Below are 27,418 nucleotides of genomic sequence, written 5' to 3' on the forward strand. Positions count from 1 at the left end.
AAAGATATTGTCAACATGTCCGTAGGTGAAACTACTGGTGTGACTGGGCACAATCAAGAATCTAGCTGAATTCCAAATTAACAATTGAATGCCGGTCTTCCTAAAACAACCTCACACATCATGCATCTACCGTCTCCAGCTCCAAGGGCTGGCTCTAATGCAAAAACCTCAGCATTACCTGGTAATGCCAAGGTGCATCACCATAGCCAGAATCCAAAGATCTGCACTTCAACTAAGGCATGTCCATTGCTATCACTCCACAGTACACTGCAGAGATTGTCTACTTCTAGTGCACCTCACGCCATCCTAAAGTTTTAAAAATCCCGGTCACACATAAAATTCCATCAAAATCAAATCCAGCTCATGGCCAGGAGTGTAAAAATTCTCATTTCCTTGAAGTGTAAATGAATCACAGTCATCTGAACAGGAGAGGCTAGATCAGGACATGATAGTTATTCATGACAGCTTTTCAAAACTTCAGCAGAAGATCCCCCCAAGAATAGTATATCTGAATCTGTGGTTGAGTATCTAAATAACTATCAATATTTTAAAAGACATGCAGGTTGAATGACTGCATGTGGTTAAAGCCTGAAGACTCACAGAACGAACCCGAACCCCTAAAACAGCGAGAGCCTACCTTGCCAAAGCTGCTCCCCGTGATTCCTGGTGCCTGTTGGTCTTGGTCCCCCTCCCGCCGCCGCAACCGTCATCTCGAAGCGGCCGCCGAGCGGAGGGGGGCACAGGACTACGTTTCCCGCCCTGCTTTGCGGCGGAGGACGGCGCTGTCATCGCGCCAGGCGGCGCATAAAGAGCGCGTCACCCCGGTGGAGCGGGTGACGCTGGTTAAAGCCTGAAGACTCACAGAACGAACCTGGACCCCTAAAACAGCGAGAGCCTACCTCGCCAAAGCTGCTCCCCGTGATTCCTGGTGCCTGTTGGTCTTGGTCCCCCTCCCGCCGCCACAACCGTCATCTCGAAGCGGCCGCCGAGCGGAGGGGGGCACAGGACTACGTTTCCCGCCCTGCTTTGCGGCGGAGGACGGCGCTGTCATCGCGCCAGGCGGCGCATAAAGAGCGCGTCACACCCGCGTCGCGGGACGCCCGGGGCTAAGCCCGGGCAAAGGGCGGGCCCTCTACGGCCCTCATCGGCAGGAAGCGACAGGGACAGGGCCAGGAACGCTGCCGGAGTGACGTAAAAGTCCCAATGCCCAAGTAAGAATTAGTTGCCCTTGATAAAGTCCTATATACAATCCCGTTCTAGGAGATCTTGGGGTATAGTGGTAGGATGTCTAAGAAAACTGTTGTTGTCACATCTAACACTATGGATAATTATTTGGTCCAAACTGTGAAAAAAATTAACACACAAAGGAGAGAATCTTTGGGGTTGAGTCAATCTCCAGATTTACGATGTCTGAGCCCTACCATACTTCCTCTTACTGATGATATATCACCTCTGGAGACTGATCCCGATGACCACCTTAGCCTCCCTACTAGTCAGGGTACAAGCGATGTACCTGGGAATGAAGTGTTTGCCCCCGAGGTATTTATTGCGGATACTGAAAATGCGATGGATATTGACTCTGAAAAGGAGGTACAGGTGTGTCTCTCAGATGAAGAACAGTCTTCCTCAGACCACGCCCCTCGGCCAGTACGTACATGTGTAAAGAATCAGCCAAAGCGGGGAGGGCTGCGGTCTGGGGCAAGGAGGAAGAGGGCAACCACTCCAAAGGCAAAACTAAAGGATAATAATGAGGAGGGGAAATTAAAATACATTGCTGATGATGATTTGTTTTTAAAAATTGCTGAATTGATTGAATGTAAAATCAAAACTATCGTCAAACCCCTAGTAGCAAAAATAGATAAGCTACAAACTGAGGTTAAAAAGCTGGAAGGTCTGCAGAACAAGGTAGTGGGGGTGGGGGGGGTAGAAAATATAACCACGTTGGTTGCTAACTTGGGCAACATTACAGGGGTAAATGTTGCTGGTGATGGAACAGAGGATCTGTCGCACACTAACCCTCCAGTGCAGTTACCGATAATGAATGCTAACCAGATAGTTGGTAAAGGTGACGGTATACTAACAGTTAATATCCCACCGGTACAAGCCCAGGAATTGGACCCTTTACAATTTATATTTGAAGCCTCGCCTGTTGTATTAGTACTAGCTAATGTCCCCCCCCTAGAAGGTGGTATAATTGAATCACCTACTTCTTTGTCAAATAAGGCTCTAAAATGGCTAACAAACAATATGAAGCTAGCTTCGGGGGGGGAGCAGCAACTGGCTCGGGACATTAAGTCTGCAAAGAGGGTTCCCTGGCTAGGAAATCGTCCCAAAAAATTTAAAGGGGATTGTGTGGCAGTGAGCTTTTCACATCCAGACGTCCTGCCAAATATTCTTATTAATCTACTCCCGCCCCAACGTAGACAGGGCACTGTCGTCCCATTAACATTAAAATTCTTTTATGGAGAACAACAGAACGTTACCTATCCAAGGACCCCTGCACCAGGGTGGGATAATAACTGGGCTATGAATAATAGATGGGGCCAAGATCGAAGCCGAAATACAATAAATCATTCAGTTCATCCAGCTCAGCAAAATCCTTTTGCACAACCTCTTTTGTTATCTAACCGTTATACTCCTTTATCCTTCTTGGACCAAAATGATTGACTCTCGCCCAAACAAAACAGCTATGATGGGCAATATGAACCCGCATTTAGTATACTTACTTGGAACATTGCAGGAATCAAGGCAAAAGTGGGAATTTTGGCATGGTCAGATTTTATTAGCAAGTTCGACATTATTGCCTTACAAGAAACCTGGGACACACAAAATAGTTTCTCATTGGATGGGTATAGTCATTTTTGTATCCCAGCTGTGCCCAGTGTTGCAGGAAGAGCCAAGGGAGGACTGCTAAATCTTTTTAAATTAGATATAAAAGGTCGCTTGAAGAAATGTGACTCGGGCTCTGATCACTGTCTAATTGTTGAACTTTCTCTAGCAGAACAATCTAATATTTTATTTATAAATTTTTATAATGCCAACGCATCTGACTGTACTTTGTATAGTCTAGATAGATTGGATCAGTTTTTGTCAGCCTATAGTGAAAATGTACATTCTTTTTAAATCATTTTCATGGGGGATTTTAATATTCACCCCTGTACATTAATGTGTGTTTGCAGTGAAGAAGAACCCCCCCTAATTGTTCGCCAATCCATCTCGAACATAATAAACAGGGGGAATGTTTAGAATTTTTTTTAGCAAGATGGAATCTATATGAGTCTGGGTGTGGGGAGGGGGGGTTAGGGCTTCTACCTTTAAGGGAACAGACAATGGCTCTATTATCGATTATATATTTATTCCATTATGTTTATTAGGTAAAGTTTTAATGTATAAAACTGTGGTTTCTGTTTTTAGTGATTATAATCCTGTCACCATGGATCTAGTAAATACTGACCTAATTTTGCGAATAGATGGTCCTCGCGACAACAGGTTAGCACTTAAAGCCAAAGATCAGGGTCGTAGATTGAAATGGGATAGCATAATTCCAGAATCCTTTGTACAAGAGGTACTCTCCGACGCTGCGGATGAGGTTGGGGTGTGCTCATCCAGTGAGGCTGATAATAGGGAATTGGTACTTGCCTTTGGTAGCATCTGCAGCAAGATTAATCAAAGACTGCTTGCTGGTCCAAAAAAGCTGACAATGCCCATCAAAAGATGGTTTGATAACAGATGTTCAAAAGCACATTGCGCGCTGTTAAGCGCTTTGAAGGCAGTCCCAAAAGTTCCAGCCCTTATTACAATCTGTAGAGCTCGATATAAAAAAGCCATAGCTGACAGGAAAAAAGAGATCAGAGACGAAGCATGGTCCCAGCTATCAGATCCAGTAATATTGAAAAACAGTGGAGAATTTTGGAAAATTGTCAACCAACCTTTATTCACAGGTGAGGTGAATTCTCCTTTAGAAACTAATATAACTGATGCAGGTTGGATAAATCATTTCAGTGACATTTATTCCGACCACAGTAGTGGAGGCCCTGGGGGTCCGGTTGGCCATATAGCCAATGGAAATCAAGTGCATTTTGAGGTCGCAGAAGTCTTACAAGCAATAGACTACACTTTGAGAAAAAAGGCGCCAGGACCTGATGGTGTTCCTGCTGACGCTTTTAAATGTTTTCCTAATTTTTGGTCTAGATTACTTTGCAGGGTCTTTAATGTCTTAACCCATGATAACATACCAGAGTCATGGAAAACATCCATAATCATCCCTGTGTTTAAGAAGGGAAATAGGCAGGATCCTGCATGTTATAGACCGATCTCATTGATTGACTCTTCAGTAAAAATTCTAGGAAGAGTCATATTAGCAAAACTAAATGAGTGGGCAACTGAGAAAAGTATCCTGACCAATGTTCAATATGGATTTAGACCCAAGAGAAGCACTCAGGACCAATGCCTCAACTTGCATATGCTGGTAGAGAAATACACCAAGGCCAAGGAGGGGTCCATGTACGTTGGTTTCATGGACCTCTCCTCTGCTTTTGACCTGGTTAATAGATCCAAGCTTTGGTCCATATTGCTAGAAATGGGTTTGGACAGGACACTAGTTAATTTACTGGCAGACTTGCACTTGGGCCTTACAGCTGAAATTAGAGTCACCACGGGTGGATGATGTACGGGGGACTTTGCTTCAGAAAAGGGGGTCAGACAGGGGTGCATCCTTGCACCCCTGTTGTTCACATTATATGTGAACGCTTTAGAACCCGCCCTGAGGGACGTGACCCTCGACATTCCGCGTGAAGGGGAGCAAGGGATTCCTGTTCTCCTTTACGCGGATGACGCGGTACTCCTTGCACGTACCGGGGTGGGGCTCCAACGTCTTTTGGACGCCTTTGAAATCTTTATGGGCTCACTTGATTTAAAAATAAATGCGAAGAAATCCCAAATTATGTTTATGGGTAGCGCAGCAAGGAAAAACTGCCACAAAACCTTTTTTTGTGGACGGGAGAAGCTGGCTCGAGTAGCTTCCTTCCCTTACCTAGGGATTACATTAGATGAAAAGGGTAACTGGGGCCCACAGCTAAAGAACAGAGTAACCTCGTTAGCAAGAACATCTTCAGCTCTCCAGGGGTTCTCTAAAAAACTGGGCGGTAGGCCTATTGCAGCCATAATGAAAATCTATAAGGCTAAATGTATCTCTGTTGCATCTTATGGCAGCTCGATTTGGGGCTACAGTGGCTTAGACCCCCTACAGATCATGGAAAATAAATTTTTCAGATCTGTTCTTGGTGTCCCACAGTCGACTCCGTCCTACACTGTACACTCGGAACTTGGGGAAGGCTACATCACAGACCTGATAAAAACAGCACCTCTTGTAGGTTGGCTGAGGATGTGGCTTAATAAAGAAATTCCCCTAAACCACATCATTATGAAAGATTGTCTGTGTTTGGATAAAGTTAATAACATTAAGTGGTTGACTTACATTAAGGAAAATTTCACCAAGATGGGGAGGCCAGAGTTATACTCAGCAATAGAGTCCATAACACCCAAAGATATTGCATTAACAAAGTGTGCAATGAGAGAGCTTTTATCCCTGGAAAGAGAAGGGAGTGAGATGAAAAAACCAAGCGTTAGGGTCAGTATAATATTATCTATACATGACGGCCCAGAAAGCTACTTGAATACGGTGACCAATCCTTACCACAGGTTTATTTTAACACGGTTTCGTTTTAATTTGATACATGTTAATCTTGGTTTTTACCCTGTATGGAATACCCCAGAAAAGGCGTTACCATGTTCCTGTGATCATTTCTCCGAACAAAATACCATGCACTTAGTGATGTTCTGTGAGCATTACATTGAGGCGAGGAGGAAGTTCCTTGTGCCTATTTTAAAGGAGGCTGGATTTATTCAAGCAAAACCTGCTCTTATCTATTTACAGCTGTTACAGACTCCTAGGATTATGTTCCATGGGGCCAGCTTCCTAGTGAGTGCCATCAGGAGCAGGAACATTAGGTTAACCGCATGCGTGCGGGCGGAATTCTGCTCATACGCTGAGATTTTTAAAAGCGCACTTTACGTGACGAGCTGGGCTCGTCATCAGCGTGCGAGGAGGCTACCTCATGACGAGCCCAGCTCGTCATCAGCGTGGAAGGGGTTAAAGAATAGAATAATCCCCCCTCAATAGCATAAACTGAGTATTACAAAAGGCACTTCGTGACTGTTATAGGACTAGTAACAGGGACATATTTGGTTTTAGATCTGTCGTATTTTGGGGATCTTGGTACCCCGCATATTGCACTATATGTATGATCTTTTGTATGACTTTTATCCTTTTTTATGTATTTTAACTGTTTTTAAATCATGTATTTATTGCATATGTATTCTAAATAACCTGTACTTTGCCATTGTCTTTATATGATATTAAGTTATCGCAATAAAGTATATTGACTGACTGACTGCTTCTGCTAACAACTCATCTGCCACAGATTCACATTTGGGTAAATCTGCACTTTACAGATATTGAGTCCTTGATGAATGCAACGGACAGTACATTTTCAGGCATCACGTTCTCAGCCAGCAAAGACAGAAGGTATGTGAAATTAGCCTGGAATATTGTGGAAATCTATATGTGCAAAACTAAGAAATGTAGAAGAAGAGATGAGAAGGAATTTACCTTGGAGCGAACTGAAACTATATAAGGCATATCAATATTCTGGGGACTGACACCAGACACATTAATGGCCTCAATTCAATTATCACATGGTTACATAAAAAGGCTATCCTATCAGATTGGGAAGTACATCTTCAGAATGATATAAATAAAGAGTTTCTACTCATGCTAACCGTAACAGTAATTTTAAACATCAAAAATGCTAATCAGCATTTACCATATTCCATGATTCATAAATCTATTCAGTTCTCGAATTATCAGTTCTTAGGTAGACCTGATTATCCTAGGGAGGCAGATTTTGGTCACTGAACGTAATGTTTCATCTCAAATTCCAAACAATAAATCGCAAAGTGTTCCTGCAACACTTAGTGAAGCTTAAATTCACAATAGATTTGTGTTTTCATCAGAATCTCTCAGTCACTAAAGCACAAATCCAACATGTCTAAATCATCTGTAGTAGAGGCACTTTAATGAGATTCAGACTCTTTATTGGGTACATTCTGGAACAGACACACATCCTGGTAAAGTCATTAGCAACACTGTTGATCTCAGGAAACAAGTGTGTCTAGAACCCCCCTTTTTTACAATGTTAATTAGAGCTGGGAATTTTGTTCCATTCTCTTCTGAGTCTTCATCGTTTTCTTCATCTCCTCCATTTTCTCTCGCTTTTTATTTTGGTTCCCTGTTTTGTTCTGTTTTTGTACAATTTTTTCTTGTTACTACATGTCCAATTAAGTGTACTCACACTTTGTGTGGATCACCGGGTGCAAATAAGTGGCAGTGTTCTCCCAGGATGGACATAGTAGAGGCCGTAGGCGGGGTGGTGTGCAACTGCGGGTGAAAACTGTTTACCCCCTTATTATAATAATCCACATTTGTAAAGCGCGAACAATCACCCGTAAGGGTCTCCAGGCGATGGGGGCCGTCTGGAAGATTAAACAAGCTATTGACCAGAGTCACATGGTGCTGGGCTAATCTGCCGCCGGGGATCGAACCATGATCCCCAGATTCCAGCGTTAGTCGCCCTGGCCGCAGCGCCACACCGCTCCCTTATATTATGACATATCAGTATGTGTTGAGTGTTGTAAGCCGTATAGACAGGTCATGTGTATCACTTAAGTAGTGATCGCATGAGGCCAGTGCATACTTTAACCACGTAAGTGGGGGATAGCGGACTTCTGGGATCAACGGCCCTCAAAGATGCAAAAAAGAATTAGTAGAAAAGCAGTACCTTCTGCATCATGGCATGTCAGCTGCCCCAATAAATGATGTAAGTAAGACAAAGCACTTCAAGCACATTTTCAGAGTACTGCTACAGCAGTCGTAAGTGCTACTCAGTTAAGAAAATAATTGCGGCCTGTTTTCAAACGGTCTCGGTACGAACTAGTAACATTGGCGGCACAGCTATTGTTACAAGTTGGAAATAGCAGTTCAGGCTTACTGATCTATTGGGTGATCATGGTACCACAAGACAAAAATAAATTTATCTCAGCTAGTGTCTATAGTAGTAACGCAGATGTTACAGCTATTTGCTGCAGTCTATCTGAAATGGAGTAGTGAGACCACTGTTTATTCTTGAGTTGGATTGGAATATTGCTCTTTCATTAACTAACAGCTCAACAAAGCGATATCCCAATGAATACACTATTCATTGACAACATGGTGCATGAACTAGATTTTGTTGCTGCATGCCAACATTTAAATCCAGTTGTTCTTGGGTTTTCTTTTTTAGGCAAGTGGCAATGCAAATATTGGCTCAAATAGGTATTTCATACTCTCTTTAAATCATAAGAACAGCACAAGCAATAGTTAATTCTGAAATGATAGTGATTTTTTTAAACCAAATTATTGGCTTAAATATTGAGTTATTCTACAAACGTTAGCTCCACTGCTATTATATCGGAAATAAATGCATGTAAGGCTTCCTTCTGGGGTGAATGTATTAACACATAGCATGGGTTAACATATACAGGTAACCAGAAATTCTGTAGCTTTTAATATTTTAGTGAACAGTCTCACATGCATGAAGCACCATTACATTATTTCAACCCAGAGGACAAAATACGTTCAACAAAATGAATAATTAGGCGAAAACGTTGGTAGATAACTATGTAGAAAATGCTGGTTATAATTACATCTTTCATAAATAACACAGCTTAATTAATCGAAAATGAAGGAAAACCACCTACCACTGATTAGTGGTGGTGTTCTACACATTTGTGAAATTACGAAACGCTCTCAAGTTGTTTAGTTGCACACGCCCTATTAAGGTATGCAGAGTTCATTTAGGGGGAAAATGAACATTTTTCTAACTCTACCTTAACATTTTAGCACTTTATAGGAAGAGCCAGATATGGTAAATGTTTTAGTAAGAAGCAGCATCGGTCATTTCACCACTTATAAATCATCTTGCCGGAATGCTATCAAAGCAGAACTGTATACACTCTCCACAAACACGTCAGTTTAAACCCTTTTAGGGCTCGGACTCCTCCCCAGTGAAACTGGGAGGAGTTTCGAGAACTAATGTTAAAGGAGAAAAAAAAGAAATAGTATCTCCTAGGGCCTTGGTGAGAGGAATTCCACACATTCCTTAGCGTTTTCTGGCATCTGGTCAGTGATTCGTCTTCCCTGTGCTGTGTATGTAGTAGCCTTGAAGTGATAGGCTGTAAGTAATTCAAGCGTGCCCGATGTGGCATTTTGTGTGCGAGAACGAGCATGGCAGAGTGATTAATCTTAATTACGAGCTGTCAGAGTGCCCGTGTAATGCAAGCCAGATGATGCGAACGCGTTCACAGCGGTGAGCGCGTTCAATGTTAAATGACGAGAGGCAGCAGGCGAGGCTCACAGAAGATGACTCATACATGCTCGTCCACACTGTAGTTCTTGTTTTAAGTTGCTACGGGGTGTCTTTTTTCTGCCTCTGCGTGACAGTCTGTAAGAATAATGAGCGATGGTGTGCTGACTGTTTAGCATTGCGTGGTGTACTTTTTGCCGGGTTTATTTATTTATGCATTTGTATATAGCGCGGACTTTACCCAGAGGTGTCAGAGCGCTTTATAATAGAGCGAAGTTATAACCAGCTGTGTAGCAAGGCGACTGAATAGTCTCACATTTTTATATATAGTCCGGTCGGGAGGGAAAGTTTTGACAAAAGTGATGGACGCAACAATAGTTGTGGTTGCCCATTGGCTTGTTCCACCTGTGGTTAACGTAGACGCCAGAGGGGGGAAAAACTGCGAATGACGTGTGTGCAGAATCCTGCGTGTACTGCCGCATCCTCAATCTATCTCTCGTTTGTGGGAGCAGATGGCGGGAGAAGGGTTCTAAAAGCAGAACTATAAACAAGACATCCAAGACCCACACAGAACATTGCACGCACATGCGCGGAAGAAGCGGGCACATCTGCCTGCGCGTCGGGCCAATTAATACAATATCCATGGCTTTTTCCAAATCGTATGGCACGTTCCCAAGGAGAGGAACATTTCAGTTGGCTTGGAAAGACTGGAATTGTATTTGCATTCCGATAGCATTTCTGAAATGTCACACATCTGCTCTCAAGGCATGAGAAATGATCGCGGATCGAGACTAGAAAATGCACAAGTGAAACTGCTTTGCTTTTTCGTGAAAGGCTTTGAGAGTTTATGGCAACTATTTGCTCTAACTTCAACTCAGATTTCGGGTGTAGTTGCATGATGTTTCTTGGATCATTTCGATTCACTAATTTAATTTTCTCCTTGACTGCTAAATAATACATATGTTTTCAGTTAAATAGACTCGGGTTTTGAAAGTGGGAACTGATGAGTTCACTCTCGTATAAGAAAAGTTATAGATTCGTTAGAGTTTGGGGCGATTGGTACCATAACCATTGGGGTGTTGATGTGAGCTACTATGAGGCGATTATTTTAGATTGTTGTTTTCTAGATCGTCGTATGAATGTTTAAACCATTACAACGCCTAGAAGCAGTCCCGTTTTAAGTAAAAACGCAAAAGCTCTGCAATATAGTGTAATGTCGTAAAACATAGGCATGACGTGGGGTACGTAGTCCACCATAACAAAACACATGATGGCATGTCAGCATGATACGACATACCATAGCATCGCATGACACGACTTAGCAGGGCACATCAAGGCACGACCACAAAACATAGAAACACATGACATAGAAAAATAACACTGAGTATCATAACTTCAAACATTACAACAATAGTTAAAGTGACATAACAAAGCACAACATACCAGTACCACATAACACAGAACAGCATACTACCAGTGGCTGTGGGTGTCCAGGGGTGCAGCAGGTGCAGTGACACCGGGGCCTCGAGGGTCTCCCTTAACCCAGACAGTGCTGTATTTTACTACGAGTGGCGGTGGAAGTCCAGGGGTGCAGCAGGTGCAGTGACACCGGGGCCTCAAGGGTCTCACTTAATCCAGACAGTGCTGTATTTTACTACCAGTGGCTGTGAGGGTGCAGCAGGTGCAGTGACACCGGGGCCTCGAGGGTCTCCCTTAACCCCGACAGTGCTGTATTTTACTACCAGTGGCTGTGGGTGTCCAGGGGTGCAGCAGGTGCAGTGACACCGGGGCCTCGAGGGTCTCCCTTAACCCAGACAGTCCTGTATTTTACTACCAGTGGCTGTGAGGGTGCAGCAGGTGCAGTGACACCAGGGCCTCGAGGGTCTCCCTTAACCCAGACAGAGTAGTGAGTGCAGAGTAGTGAGTAGAGTAGTGAGTAGTGAGTGTAGAGTAGTGAGTGCAGAGTAGTGAGTAGAGTAGTGAGTAGAGTAGTGAGTGCAGAGTAGTGAGTAGTGAGTAGAGTAGTGAGTAGAGTAGTGAGTAGTGAGTGTAATAGTGAGTAGTGAGTAGAGTAGTGAGTAGTGAGTAGAGTAGTGAGTAGAGTAGTGAGTAGAGTAGTGAGTAGTGAGTGCAGAGTAGTGAGTAGTGAGTAGAGTAGAGTAGTGAGTAGGACATCACAGGCAGCAGCTGTGCAAGCTTCTTACACTCACAAGGAGACCACAGGCAGCTGAGTTGCAAGCTTCTCCCACTCACAAGAAGGACATCACAAACAGCAGCGGTGCAAGCTTCTCACACTCACTAGAAGGACATCACAAACAGCAGCGGTGCAAGCTTCTCACACTCACAAGAACGACATCACAGGCAGCAGCAGTGCAAGCTTCTTACACTCACAAGGAGACCACAGGCAGCAGCGGTGCAAGCTTCTCACACTCACAAGAAGGAAATCACAGGCAGCAGCTGTGCAAGCTTCTTACACTCACAAGGAGACCACAGGCAGCTGAGGTGCAAGCTTCTCCCACTCACAAGAAGGACATCACAAGCAGCAGCGGTGCAAGCTTCTCACACTCACAAGAACGACATCACAGCCAGCAGCAGTGCAAGCTTCTTACACTCACAAGGAGACGACAGGCAGCAGAGGTGCAAGCTTCTCACACTCGCAAGAACGACATCACAAGCAGCAGTGGTGCAAGCTGCCCTTACACACTCACAGCAGGTACGGTGCCAAGGCAGCAGCAGCAACAGAGCAAGAGTCCCTTACAAAGAACAGGCACAGCACAGAGATGCACAATGCAATCTTCTCATACTCCCAGGCAGCAGCGGTGCAAGCTTCTCACACTCACACGAAGGACATTACAGGCAGCAGCTGTGCAAGCTTCTTACACTCACAAGGATACCACAGGCAGCTGAGGCGCAAGCCTTTCCCACTCACAAGAAGGACATCACAAGCAGCAGCGGTGCAAACTTCTCACACTCACAAGAACGACATCACAGGCAGCAGCAGTGCAAGCTTCTTACACTCACAAGAAGGACATCACAGGCAGCAGCAGTGCAAGCTTCTTACACTCACAAGGAGACCACAGGCAGCAGAGGTGCAAGCTTCTCACACTCACAAGAAGGACATCACAGGCAGTAACGGTGCAATATTCTCACACTCACAAGGAGATAACTGGCAGTACACACCACATGAACACACTCCATAACACATAGCAACAATACATTGGCATTTACAATGCCATTAGCTCAAACTCAAATAAATCCGAGCCCGATTGCATTTCTAATGCTTGTTTTAAAAGAGTCTTTGGTTACCCCCAAACTATAGACTGGCAGAACACACTATAGTAACAAGCATAAAAGAGTCTTTGGTTACCCCCAAACTATAGACTGGCAGAACACGCTATAGTAACAAGCATTGGCAAGGCCAATAGGTCTGGCTTCAAAAGAATGTTGTATGGTAATGGGAAGCATTAGAAGTAAAAAGCATGCAAATATGTATTTGTCTGGAAGCAGAGAACTGTAGAATAATATTGGTGTAAGTTAAAAGGCGGTACGGTAACTATTGCATTGTCAAGCCAGACCTGAAATTCCATGTAGATTAATGATTGTCCTCCCCCCCCATCTGTGGTACTGCCATAGAAAAACAGAATTAATTATCTCATTATCGAAGATACTTCAATAGTATTACAATGTTATGTGTGTGCTACTGAATGTTCAAGCTCAAGCAGCTGGATAAATAAACAAATATGATCCCAGCTGTGCTGGAGGCAAGCACTTTTTTGTGGAAGCACACAATGTCTGCCTAATCAAAACTGCACTCAACAACAAAATCGGAGCCAAAGTCCCTCTCTGGTAATGCTCTCATAATTGTCTGGCGTGCCAGGCCAATAATAGGAAGGTAGAAAATAGTCGGAGTAGTACCTTGCACGTTCTAGGAGTCCATCAGAAGAGTTAATGCTTCTCCTTGTAAAATGCCCAGTCTGGCCAACTAAAACTTGCAAAAGTGGGTTTGGGTTAAGAAAATAATTACTGTCTCCCTAGACAAGAAGCTGAGGAGACCTCTTGTCCCTTGCAGGAAAGTGTCTGCTTGAATGAACTTGTGAAGCAATGTAAGAGAAAAACCAAAGGTGGTGATGGACGGAGCGTTGACAATACAAACACTCACCCCCAGTCAACTGATCTGGGTTTAATCCATCACCGTTCTTTAGCTCACTCCGCCACCCCAGTTCAGACATGGCCGTATGCAAATCAGTCTGACCCTGTGCCTCATGGGAACAGTCCAGCCCGAACTTCCAAGCCATGTCTTCCCTGGACCGGAATCAAGCTTCCCAGGACCGGTTTCTGGCATTACAGCCGTCTTCAGCCGGGCTTGCTTGAATCCAGTGGCAAAGTGAGCAAGGGACTCACGTCTGAGCATACCCTGCCAACTTATGGCCAACAAAGAAAAACCAAAGGTGGTGATGGGCGGAGCGTTGACAATACAAACACTCACCCCCAGTCAACTGATCTGGGTTTAATCCATCACCGTTCTTTAGAAGCCAGATTTCTAACTTGCTAATAGGACAGTCAAGTGTCGAGGTCTACTCGAAGGGCTGTGGAAACCACGCTGTAAGAAGACTGGTCTGGCACACGTGAGGTGCAGGAGAGGAGAGGAATCAGCAAACCTACAAGAGACAGTGGCACTCACTTGTGGTGTGGACACTTAATCTCGAGGTTGAAAGTGAGAATCATAGTCCACAAGTGGGACTTCATTACACTGTGGCAAACGTTTACAGATTTTAAATCTACAAACAAATATTGTGCAAAGACCAAATCAGTGATTTTCCACTTCTGTAGAACATCACATGATTCAAATATCACCTGTTAGAGGAACAGGCATCTTCTTTCACCTACTAAAGCACCCCAGGCCTCTCTAGCAATTAAACAGAAACGACAGACATTGGGCTTTTGAAATTGTAATTTCGCACATGTAAGGTTAGCAAATTGCATGTTCAAGGCATGTTTGTGGGCATTCCTTCCTCCCACAAATGTAGAAGCCTAACCTCAATCTGCTAATTGTGTGGGGTATTCACGTACTCTCACTCTGACAATATATGTAGATTCACTCATTTCAAAGGTAGAAGCGAGAGAGTTCCAGAGTGGAAGTGGGAATTGGGAAGTAGCACCACCAATGTTAATGGAAGTGTAGGGCCAGAGGTCCCTCAAAGCTGCTCAGGCACATCTGTCTAGCATTTATGTATGCACACCAGGTGGAAATTCAACATGCATAAATATGATGCACGCAAGTACACCGTGAAAACTAGGACTGTTGTAGCTTTAACAATGCGAGAAAAAGTCGTAATTTGCGCCAGCAATAGGAGAGCGCATGTGCACTCTTCCACACTGTTGTGAGGACCCTTTAAGACTACAGTCTGAGAAGAAATTCCTGCAGATGCGTCAGTATGCCAAAGTCAGAGACTGTCTTCAATGTTATTTCACAACACTGGGTCTGACCTCCGTGCATTAATTTTGTATGAATTAAAATCTGTAACTGAAACATAGTCCAATGTAATCATCAGAAGCATTTACCTTTATTTACATAACCAGTCACGTGTTCATGCTCCAGAGTTTCTTCAGGCTTTCCAAAGTAAGCAACTAAAACATGCATACTACCATGACCTCATACTTCATTATGTTAAATTAATCTGCATTTAATGAACAGCTGGCCAGTATAGTTTCAATTTACTTTTCGCACATGGAGCCCCTTTTTTAGACCCAGCAACTCCAATAAAAAATCCAGCCAACTCGGAGTTTTACGGAAAGAAATCCTAAACACGCTCATTCATAATATGTTTAACACACTTTAAAGAGACTGCAAAAGGCATACACAATTAACTTTTCTCGAAATATTAATTGAGGAAATGCTCGCTCAATATTTTATATTTTACAATTTAACTTTTCACATCCAGTTGTGTTCTTCAAGCAGCATGGCCTTGCAAAATGACAAAACAGCATTTTCTGTAATTATGCTGAAGCAAATTATGCACACCGCTAAGGACGCTAAACCTCTTTGAACAGAGAATAGCGTGCAGAAATCTGCAGGGTAATTCTGCATCTGCACAGTTATTCCCTATTCCAAGGGCTCCAATTATAAGAGGCAAAATTCGATGTGGACATACTGTCTGGTAACAGTAACCTCATTGCTTAATTTGAGCCTGTGGTTTCCGGTGTTCAGCACCAGCACTTAATTGTCAACACCTGCACTTTTAAATAGTCTGCCACATGGTGGTGCTGTTTGTCCAAATTATAGATGAACAAAACAGTTTTTTAGTAATTCAATGTACATTAAAAATGACTCATATCTGCCTCCCAAGCCATTCTTATAGATTTGGGAGGATGGAATAATTTAAACAGTCACACTTGTAGGGTGTTTGAAAGGGGTGATGAGTGTGTTGGACATTACATCTTGATGTCCTTAGGCTCAATCCTTTTTATATGAATAGAATCAGAAGAGTCCGTTCTTTATGAAAAGTTGCTCTTTATTTATATAGATAAAACGTAGACAGCCGACACGTGTTTCGCCCCTGTGGCGAATTGCGCCAGGGCTTTTTCAAGGCTGTAATAGATCACAATAAAAAATTGTAAGTGTGCATAATTGAGAAGAGAGCGCCTGTGACCCCAAAGACCGTGCAAAAGTACAGAAAAGAGGTGGTATAGAGTGCAGGTTCACTGGTGTAAAAGTAGGGTGTGTAGTCACTGAGTAAGGGAAGTCCCTTGTGTGAGTTTTAAAGACGGGTGTGTGCATGTAGACGAAAAGCCTCAGGCACTGAAAGTTTAGCCACCACGGATTTTGTGCAAATTAGGTATAGAGCTCTTAAAATTAGCAGTTTGGATTAAATAGTGGTTAGGTAGGGTGTAAATGATCATAAGTAAGCAGATGCCACCACAAGTCTAATTTTAAAGAGAATAGGGATATTTTACCAAAGTAAAAAGATTAAAGATAGTGAAAGGAAAGAAAGATTTAACATTATCTGTTTCATACCTATTTACACTATTTTGTATTCTGTAAGCTTCCTCATAATAAACACAGTATATTTCAACATTTGATCCGGTTTGTAAATCTGTTGACACAACATTTTCAATTGGTCTGCCCTGTTCCCATGATGCACTGGGCCAGGGACAGACTAATTTGCATATAGCCAGGTTCTGAGCTGGGATGGGGCAGTGAGCTAAATAACGGTGATGGATCAAGCCCTGATCTTTGGACTGGGTAAGAGTGGTCTGCTTAATTCAGACACTCTGTTCATCACCACCCCCTTTTCTGAATCGTTTTTGGCCACTATAGGTGTGGCAGGGTATACTCAGACATGAGTCCCTTGCTCACTGCTCCATCAGGATTCAAGCAAGCCGGACCGACGAGGCTGAAATGCCAGAAACCGGTCCCCGGTAGCTTGTCTCCTTTCTGGTGATGAATTGGCTTGGTAGTTTGGTCTGCCCTGTTCCCATGATGCACTGGGCCAGGGACAGACTAATTTGCATATAGCCAGGTTCTGAGCTGGGATGGGGCAGTGAGCTAAATAACGGTGATGGATCAAGCCCTGATCTTTGGACTGGGTAAGAGTGGTCTGCTTAATTCAGACACTCTGTTCATCACCATCCCCTTTTCTGAATCGTTTTTGGCCACTATAGGTGTGGCAGGGTATACTCAGACATGAGTCCCTTGCTCACTGCTCCATCAGGATTCAAGCAAGCCGGGCCGACGAGGCTGAAATGCCAGAAACCGGTCCCCGGTAGCTTGTCTCCTTTCTGGTGAAGAATTGGCTTGGTAGTTTGGTCTGCCCTGTTCCCATGATGCACTGGGCCAGGGACAGACTAATTTGCATATAGCCAGGTTCTGAGCTGGGATGGGGCAGTGAGCTAAATAACGGTGATGGATCAAGCCCTGATCTTTGGACTGGGTAAGAGTGGTCTGCTTAATTCAGACGCTCTGTTCATCACCACCCCCCTTTCTGAATCGTTTTTGGCCACTATAGGTGTGGCAGGGTATACTCAGACATGAGTCCCTTGCTCACTGCTCCATCAGGATTCAAGCAAGCCGGACCGACGAGGCTGAAATGCCAGAAACCGGTCCCCGGTAGCTTGTCTCCTTTCTGGTGATGAATTGGCTTGGTAGTTTGGTCTGCCCTGTTCCCATGATGCACTGGGCCAGGGACAGACTAATTTGCATATAGCCAGGTTCTGAGCTGGGATGGGGCAGTGAGCTAAATAACGGTGATGGATCAAGCCCTGATCTTTGGACTGGGTAAGAGTGGTCTGCTTAATTCAGACACTCTGTTCATCACCACCCCCTTTTCTGAATCGTTTTTGGCCACTATAGGTGTGGCAGGGTATACTCAGACATGAGTCCCTTGCTCACTGCTCCATCAGGATTCAAGCAAGCCGGGCCGACGAGGCTGAAATGCCAGAAACCGGTCCAGGGACAGACTAATTTGCATATAGCCAGGTTCTGAGCTGGGATGGGGCAGTGAGCTAAATAACGGTGATGGATCAAGCCCTGATCTTTGGACTGGGTAAGAGTGGTCTGCTTAATTCAGACACTCTGTTCATCACCACCCCCTTTTCTGAATCGTTTTTGGCCACTATAGGTGTGGCAGGGTATACTCAGACATGAGTCCCTTGCTCACTGCTCCATCAGGATTCAAGCAAGCCGGGCCGACGAGGCTGAAATGCCAGAAACCGGTCCACGGTAGCTTGTCTCCTTTCCGGTGAAGAATTGGCTTGGTAGTTTGGTCTGCCCTGTTCCCATGATGCACTGGGCCAGGGACAGACTAATTTGCATATAGCCAGGTTCTGAGCTGGGATGGGGCAGTGAGCTAAATAACGGTGATGGATCAAGCCCCTATCTTTGGACTGGGTAAGAGTTGTCTGCTTAATTCAGACACTCTGTTCATCACCACCCCCTTTTCTGAATCACTCTGTAGATTGTGACAGGCTGTGAAAGGAAATACTTATGCTGCATACTGGTAGCCAACACAACACTTGAACATAGTCAGGGTCAGGCTCTGAGACACTCTGAACAAACTAGAATTAATCAGTGTGGTGGTGGAGCATGCAATGGGCAAACGGCATATGGCATATGGGGCTTGGACACTCAGGCCACGCCTGCACAGCTAGACCCAACTGGAGAGCAGGTATTAGCACCCATAGAAAAATCCAGAAAAACATGTGAAAATAAAATGGATACTATATCGATGGAAGTTAATCTTCTGACAGTATACGCAAGGTCAATGAAAGAATGCTGGACATGAAAATGATGGTTACTACCCTTGGAACCGAAGTGGCAGAGCTGAAACTTATTCCCAGTCGGAATTGGCGAACAAGTTACTTACCTTTGGTAACGATATATCTGTAAGAGACATAGATTAGTTATGGATTCCTCAGCTTAGAATTACCCACAGGCGTCAGACTGGATCCGGAGAATATTTTCTTCAGCAGTACCCCTGCGCGTCGATAGGTGGCAGTGGTCGACTTCAAGGTCGTCGATTGCGTCGTGTTCGCAGGAATGATGTCACGAAACTTCTTAGACGCCGCCCTCGCACGCTGACGTCAGTTCTTTACACGACATTCCACGCCAGAAGCGCAGAGCCATGCAAGACACTGACCACTGGTGCACACAACTAGGGCCCTGAAGGAAAGTCCCTTATCCTAGAAGTCAGTTCCCAGAACGGGGAGGATGGGTGGGTCGGTGAGGAACCCATAACTAATGTATGTCTCTTACAGATATATCGTTACCGAAGGTAAGTGACTTGTTCATCTGAAAGAGATAAATAGTTATGGATTTCTCACCTTAGAATAGATACCCCAGCAATATCAATCCCGGAGGTGGGTCTGCAAAGCCGTCTCTCCAGACTTGGCTGTCCAGGCAGTAGTGTTTGGTAAACATGTGCAATGAAGCCCACGTAGCTGCCTGGCAGATATCATGAAGGGGGGAGTCCATGCCCTAAAGCAGTAATGGCTGCCGTCGCCCTGGTGGAATGGGTGCACAGCCCCAATGGAGGTTCCTTTTTCGATAAGGAGTAGCAGATTTTGATGAAAAGGATGGCCCATCGGGAGATGGTCTGTCTTTGCACGGCCCGACCTTTCTTGGCACCCACATAGCCAACAAAGACCTGGTCATCCACCCGAAATTGTAATGTGCGATCCTGGACAGAGTGATGGTCTGTCCTATATGGAAAGAGGTAACCACTTTGGGAAAGAGAGGCCTAGTGCAAAGGACAACTTTGTCCGGATAAACAGCCAGGAAAGGATGTTTAGAAGAAAAGGCTTGTAGCTCACTCACCCTGCAAGCAGATGTGATGGCAACTAGGAAGGCAGTCTTAAGAGTCAGTTGTCTGAGAGGACAGTTATGTAGCGGCTCGAAGGGAGCGCACATAAGATAGGTGAGAACCAGGTTCAAGTCCCACTGGGGCATTACGAAAGGGTTGGAGGAAACGAGTGTTAAAGAAGTGTTTTGCAATAGGGGACTTGAAAAGAGAAGGCTGGTCAGGAAGCCAAAGGAAGGCCGAAATATAGCCTTTGAGAGTGCCCAGAGCAAAGCCCTGCTGGCCCAAAGAACGAATGAAGAGGAGAACCTCTGAAAGGGGAGCCTTAGGGGATCCACAGCCTTTTCTGCGCACCATGCCTCAAACCTGTTCCATCTACAGGCGTATAACATTTTGGTGGAAGGACACCTGGCTGCCAAGATACCATTACAGACTTCGGGAGGAAGGTTGAAAGCTGTCAACTGTCGCCGCTCAATCTCCACACAAGAAGGTGGAGGCTGGACGGGTTCAGGCGGAGGACTGTCCCCTGCTGCTGCGACAGAAGATCCTCATAGAAGAGTCAGTCCGATCGGGGGATCGATGGCCATGTGTAATAGCTTGGGATAGCCCGAATATCCCGGACTCGCTGCTCGGGAGTATAAGCCCGAAACTGCGCTGTGTTCAGAACTGCTCCGGTAAAAAGGAGCTTCTGAGAGGGAATCAGGTGTGACTTCGGCACATTGATGGTGAACCCCAGCAAATGCAGGAGGTCAACTGTAGTCTAGAGGTGGGAGACAACAGTCTGGGGTGAGCCCGCCTTCAACAGCCAGTCGTCGAGAAAGGGAAAGACTGGAACCCCTGATCTGCCCAGATGAGCTGCGACCACCGCCATCACTTTCGTGAACACACAAGGGGCACTGGTAAGGCCAAAGGGGAGCACATTAAAGGGGCAAAAAGCAGACTGTGCTGGGCGAGAGGTGGATGCGAGGCCCAAGGGCCAGGCCGTAGCCCTGGAGTCCTTAAAGCACTCAAGCGCATTGTCCTTCTTGTTGGAAAACAAGTGACGGCCAGCAAAGGGCCTGTCCTAAAGCGTTGCTTGGACATCACCCGCGAAGCCAGTAGACCTCATCCAGGCATAGAGGCTAAGGGCTACTGATGTGGAAATCGTCCTGCTTAGTGAGTTGGCTGTGTCCAGCCCACACCGGATGGCGAACTTCGCTGCGTCTCTCCCATCGGCAAAAGCACGGGAGAGCAAGGCCCGGGCCTCCTCTGGGATCTGTGGCAGCGCTTGCGCAACTGTGTCCCACATTTAGTGGGAGTAACGGCTCAAGAGACATGCAGTGTTCACCGACCGCAGTCCTAAGCTAGAGGAAGTAAACATCTTCTTTCCGAAGTGGTCCAGCTTCTTGGATTCCCTATCAGGTGGTGCGTTAGGGAATACTGCCTTGGAAGTCGAGGCTTGGCCCACCAAGCTCTCACGGGTGAGCTGATGGCAGAGGAAAATGAGATCGCCCGGGGGCAGGCAGTGGCATGGGGCAATCATCCTATCCACAGGAGCCCCAGTGGTGGGCTTGGACCAAGTGCCCAAAAAGTATGTCAGTGAGAGCCTCATTGAACGACAGCAGGGGCTCCGAAGAGGCCGCTGCCGGCTGAAGCACCTCGGTCAGGAGGTTAGTCCTGACTGCTACCATAGGAAGCTCGAGGTTTAAGGCCTCGGCCGCCCTACGCAACACCACCGCGTAAGATGCACCCTCCTCTGTAGCCACGGTAGGAGGAGATAGCATGCCAAGTTCTGGGGACGTATCCAAACCACTGGCCTCAACCAACTCCTCTCTCCAGTTCAGATCTTCCTACTGGTCTGCTACCGGGTCCACAGACCCCTCCCACTCCTCCTCACCCTCCTCTGGTAGCCACTTAGGGTGCTAGGGAACACCAGGGAATTACAGTGGTACAAAAGTACCGGTCGTCGCCGGTCCCGACGTCGGCCTGGCTCCGCGTCTACCTCGAGGGGGCGGGTGGGGTCGACGTTGGCTGGGGACACAACCGGCATCAGAGGGGGCAGAGGTGTTGCCACTGGATTCGGCACAGGAGGAAGTTTCACGAGGTCGACTGGTGCCGATCCAGATCCAGGCCTGGCATCGAAGGCCTGGAGCCCCCACCCGAGTCTGCGGGGCCCCAGGGCGTGCCAGCAAAAAGTCGGGCTGCCCGAAGATGGAATGAAAGGCTTCGTAAAAGCTTTGAAGCTGGGCAAGGGTCTCTCCGGCTCCCAGAAAGGGAGGGAAGGCAGCAGTGGACCCAACAGTCTCCATGGGTGGAGCCGGATGACTACTTTGCGCTTCCTGCGTCACGTCGGCCGACAGTCAGGGAGAACGCGAAGAGCGATGGTGCTTCTTCGCCTTCTTTTTGTGCTTCGACTTACCCGAAGATGAAGACATGGACAAAGAGTGGTGGTGACGACTCCACGACCGGTCCCGCGACCTCCCTTTTGACCGGGACCTCAAACGGCACAGAGCTGACTGCCGGGCCTCGAGAAGCTAGAAGTTGGTTATTCTTCACTTGGCCATACAAGTGGATTGTGACTGCTCTTTTCAGCATCTTGGGAGATAGAGGGGACCAGTGAGATGGGAGGTAAGCTGGACAGCTCAGTGTGAGGCAGACATGGGTTCTTTTAAAAAGATATTGCTACAACTGTTTTAAATTTGGGCGGGACAATAACTGAAGACAAGTAAGCATTAAAAATACATTGGATGATAAGGCTCACTGATTTACTTCAATTTTTAGATATCTGCAGCCCTGGAGGAAGGCTTGAAACTAGATGCTCTTCTCCCAGGACTCTAGTCTGTGAAGTCTTGCAAGTCTGCCATTTCTTCACCAACACTCAACATTTACTTACTGTCTATAGCTACATTGTTGAGGTAGCAAAAGTTAGATTTTCAGATATCCACAAATCCTATCCCACTAGTAAAGGAAGTGCAAAGAGGGACGGAAAATACAATTGCAGGCTGCCTAGGGGATTTCAAGGGATGAGGAATAGAATCACACTTTTAAATGCGGTGTAAAGTGAACATAGACGGATCACTCTATATGCACATTTTGTCAGAAGGCCATTGAATGTCCACCACGGAGAGCCTTGATTTTTGGCTACATAATGAGTTCTTCATATAATCAGCAGATCAGAGAGTGGTGAAATATATAATCTCTACCTCTGTCAAGCTAAACAATATTCTTCCCCACCTTAAGGCATTTGACAACCTAAGGCTCAGGAATACAGGGATACAGTCCATCAACAGTGTGTGTCTTAAATGACTTTGGGCCTAGCAAGAGACACACTATATCCAAGGATGATTTAACCAGACATCAAGCTGGTTGGAGGCTAACATCAATGGCTACACCAAAGTCTGACGTGTCCTCGGCCAAGAAGACCTTTGCTGAGGGTTGCTCCCCGAGTGCCTGGAGAGCCAACATACTGCTGTTTTGGCTAAGATTCAAGAAGAGCAGTATGTGGGAGGTTTTCATAAAGACCTGAAGACTCACCTTTGGGGGAGAGCTACTGCTAACACAACCCATTAGTTTCACTTGGAACATTAAGCTATTTCGTTTCCTATCGGATCACTTCCAAAACTGCTTTCAGGTAGAACTGATTAATGTACGTTTTCACACAAGAAAACAAAGATTACAAAAGACACAAGTAGATAGTAAAACCATGAATGCTCATTATTCTCCCGAGCTGACCCAGAAAATAGTACAGAATAAATATACATGCTCAGCATTTATCTGTGGCACATATTCTTATCATAATTTCAGTCATATGCCTTTTTTTGACGGACATGCAAGCCTAGTAGTATAAGCAGTTAGACAAAGCACTCAAGTTGGTAAAACTTTTACAATAGCAAAAAATACACAATGTAATCTACTTTGTGGTATGATTCAGAACAATGTGGTAAATCACACAGTGCTGTAAAAAAGATTGTGTCAACAGTAAGACTGCCAACAGAACATGCTGGTTATTGGACTGTCTATGCTAGCCAGGTGACTTACAGCTGAATAATACCTTGCCATTCTGGCTCAAAGCCAAGGGCACACTTGGTATGTTCTGGGAATGCACACCGGGAAAAAACAAGAAATTAAGGTAGGATAGGACAATGTGATGAGTTGGTACACCTCTTAGGAGAAGGATGCATGGACTGACAAAATGAAATATTACATTTTTTGTGGGAGGGACAGCTAGGGAAGTGGAGATGGCACTGCCCTCCCAGACATGTGCGATCATCTCACAAAAATTGCTACTTGTTCTAATTGCATTTGCTTTGTACTAATACTAAAACATTTACCATGGCACAGGGCTCCCTGAAAAGAGTTTGAGGAAACTGCAACTGGTTCAGAATCCTATTTAAATTAGTTATCATCATCCAATTAAATCTAAGCTACAGATTCTTGCTGGATTCGTATAATAAGATAAAGTTATGGATTTCAAACGCTTTTCTTGTCGGAGAAGGTGCCCAATTAATCTTCCTAATAATTGATTCTGTAATAATGAAGTTAGTAATAAAGATCCTTTACATCAACAAAACGAATGGTCTCGAATCATTACACACCAAGTTAGAACTTATTTCTTATAAGACTCTGTTGCAAAGCTTCTGAATGACTCCTGCCAGGTCATAAGAAACCTTTGCATCATGGCTCTTCAAGAATGCTTGCCAGTCATACCTCTCTCTTAACCCCTTCCATGCTGATGACGGCCCCCAGCTGTCATGCATCACGGTGGGCGTGTGCTGATGACGGCTTCGGGCCGTCATGAACCCGCCCACTCATTAAAACGGCCACACAGGCGCAGAATCGCGGCAGCGCCCAAGGGGTTAATAAGAATTATACCTTTATCTTAAAAAATATGCAACTATCAGTCATGTGTTCTGTTCTTCCATTCTGTGTAACAAGCAGTCCCAACACATTAGCCAAAGTCAATATACATGCATGAATACCTCGAGGAAATGAATGAATGAATGAATGAAAAAGTATTTCTAAAGCTGGAAACAGCAACTTCCAAAGGTGGCATCTGGGCACTAAGCAGATAGTTAACAACAGCAAGAGGCTCCCTCTAATATTCAAAAGATTTACTTTTCTTCCAACAAAAAAGTTCGCATTTTGGCCTTAAAGGCTGGGCCGAATGCAATACTTCGAAGAGTTCCATGAGTTAGCTGCTTGGAAAGCAAATGACCTTCCCCCGTTTTGCACTTGTGTATTCTGGGAATACAAAGTAGACTTTGGCTTGCTGAGCCTCAAGCCCTCTGAGGTGTCTAGCTGTTAACTTTTTCCTGCATACAAAGGGGACAGGTTTTGAGTAGTTGTCTATGGGTGTTCATTAAAGCTTTACATGTTATTCTTTGCTTAATTGGTAATCAATGAATTTAATCCAAACCTTTATGGACCGACGGCCTTTTCGGAATGTTAAAGACCAGTTTTGCTGCCACATTTTGCACTCTTTGTAGCCTGTGTAAAAGTCTCATTGGTAAAACTATATACAATGCATTTGCAAATTCTAACCTAGAGGTGATTAAAGCGTGCACAATATACTCCCTTGTGGCATCTGGCAAACATTTTAACCTCTTTCTCAAGGCTTTTAATAGTGTAACGCAGACTGCAACAGTTGCTTGCACCTGTGGATGGAATGAAACTTCAATATACAATTTCACTCCCAGGTTCCTGGCCACTGATTTCAGAATCGGGGATTCCCCAGGTCTGATGGCAAAATTATTTGCATGTCCAATGGGTCTACATTTGGACAGAGCTAATTTGTAGACTTATGAAATGTATTTATTACTTAAAGCACTCTGCATCTACTCATTGCATTGTCAGTGTTTTGATAATCTAGGTGGGTAATATTGTATGGACAAGCATTTGTCAACAACAGACATTATCTACATTTTATAATTTAGATAATTATATAAAGAACACAAACATAAAATGACAGCGATATAACAAATTATGAGAAGACCGGGGATAAAATAAACAATTAAGGTGGCTCAATGATTTAATAAATAAATTCAACATCAGGTACATTCATAGAATGTGTTGCCTTAATTATTGACCAGATGTTAACATTAACATATGTACTATTAAAAAAATGTAAACACTTGGCGTCTAAAATCATAATGTTATGAGAAGAATAGTAAATGCTTACCAAATTTGCCATGTAAATTGTCAACAGCCCTCTCCTTTAAAATAGAAAACAAAAATACTTTGTAAATATTAGAATATTTTCAGCAATTTTAATGTATATTCAGGGCACAAATATCCCATAAGATCTAGGCAGTGAAACACCTGGTATGTGCCTCCTTTTCAGTACTTTGTCCACATGCCATGGACTACGTCCACAAGAATAAGCTGCTGATTACAAATGACCTAAAGCCTTACTCTGTCTGATCATGCTATATTTCCAAGGATACAAATCCTCCCTATACGTCGAGGGTATTTAAACAGTTTGTATGTCACAATACTAAGGTCTATAATATCAACCTGTACATATCTCAACTCCATAATATCAACTACCACTACATCATAAAAAAAGGCAAATACAGGGATGAAAAAGAAGTTACTTACCTCTGTTAATGCTCTTTCTGGTGGATACTTGTTCTGAACATAGGATTCTCACTTTGTGAGAAGGTAGAGATGTGGCGCAGTGGTTTGGGCAGCTGACTCCAGAGCACAGGGCTCACGGTTCGATCTCTGACTCCGGCAGCAGCTCAGCTCAGCACCATGTGACTCTGGGCAATAGCTCACTTAATCTCTCCGACGGCCCCCAGTGCCTTGAGACCCGTAGGGGTGAGTAGTTTGCGCTTTACAAATACCGGATTTTGTGAACATTCCCAGGTGCCAAACTGGATGGGAAAGATTTTGCAACATAGCCCCTGCGCACTGATAGGTGGCCTCTTGTGGCTCTCCGTCGACTCTGCTCTGTCCCAGCAATAACAAATGGAGCCGTATTCAGATGCCACCAATCCTTTCTCTCGGACCTGGAGCTTAATAGCAATCAATTGCACCAGTGTGCTGATCTGTAATATTGGTGCCTTTTAAGACTGAAAAAAAGAGCCCATTCCACAGGACGGGGAGGTAACATGGTGCTGAGGAATCTGCAGTTAGATAGAGTATCCACAAGAAAGAGCATTAGCAAAGATAAGTAACTTGTTCTTCTGATGAATAATTCCAACAGCAGATTCATTAGCTTGTGAATGCATACTAAAGTAGTACCTCCCAAGGTGGTGACATTCTAGATTGACTCAGACCAAAACGTCCTGAACGACTGAACAAATAAAATGTCCTTCCAGTCAGATCTGGCTGTCAAGGCAATAGTGCCTGGTGAACGATTGTGCTGGCCGCAAGGCAGATCAGCAGGACTGAATGGTACAATAACTGAAGCTGGGAGAAAACAAACTGGAAACCAGAAATCTGGGAGCTTTGCGAAACACCAGATAATCCTTCAGATGTCTTTAAATATGAAGAAAAGACCTGGAAGCAATTAGGTGCCTAGAGGACGGAAAACCCCCTCCATCTTTGGTTGGGCTCATTCCATAGAGAATATTGAATTGAAACTACGATGGATTGGGATGATGTAAGAAGCCCTGCTGCCCCTTCCCCCACCCCATCCCCCACTGTGACAGAGTAGACTATGGCAACCAGGAAGCATAG

At 44.8% G+C, this 27,418-nt stretch overlaps 1 protein-coding gene across 2 annotated transcripts in view; it reads right to left on the reverse strand.

Moving 5' to 3' along the window:
* The window catches only part of TMEM135 (transmembrane protein 135), a 1,123,835-nt gene that overhangs the window by 724,030 nt on the left and 372,387 nt on the right, over window positions 1–27,418 (reverse strand). For both annotated transcript variants that reach the window (XM_078658433.1, XM_078658434.1), the window contains exon 4: window positions 25,914–25,947. In XM_078658433.1, the coding sequence (XP_078514559.1) occupies window positions 25,914–25,947 (34 nt within the window). The remainder of the gene's footprint in view (window positions 1–25,913; window positions 25,948–27,418) is intronic.

This window comes from Lissotriton helveticus, chromosome 8 (assembly GCF_964261635.1).
Source record: "Lissotriton helveticus chromosome 8, aLisHel1.1, whole genome shotgun sequence".
Lineage (NCBI taxonomy): Eukaryota > Metazoa > Chordata > Amphibia > Caudata > Salamandridae > Lissotriton > Lissotriton helveticus.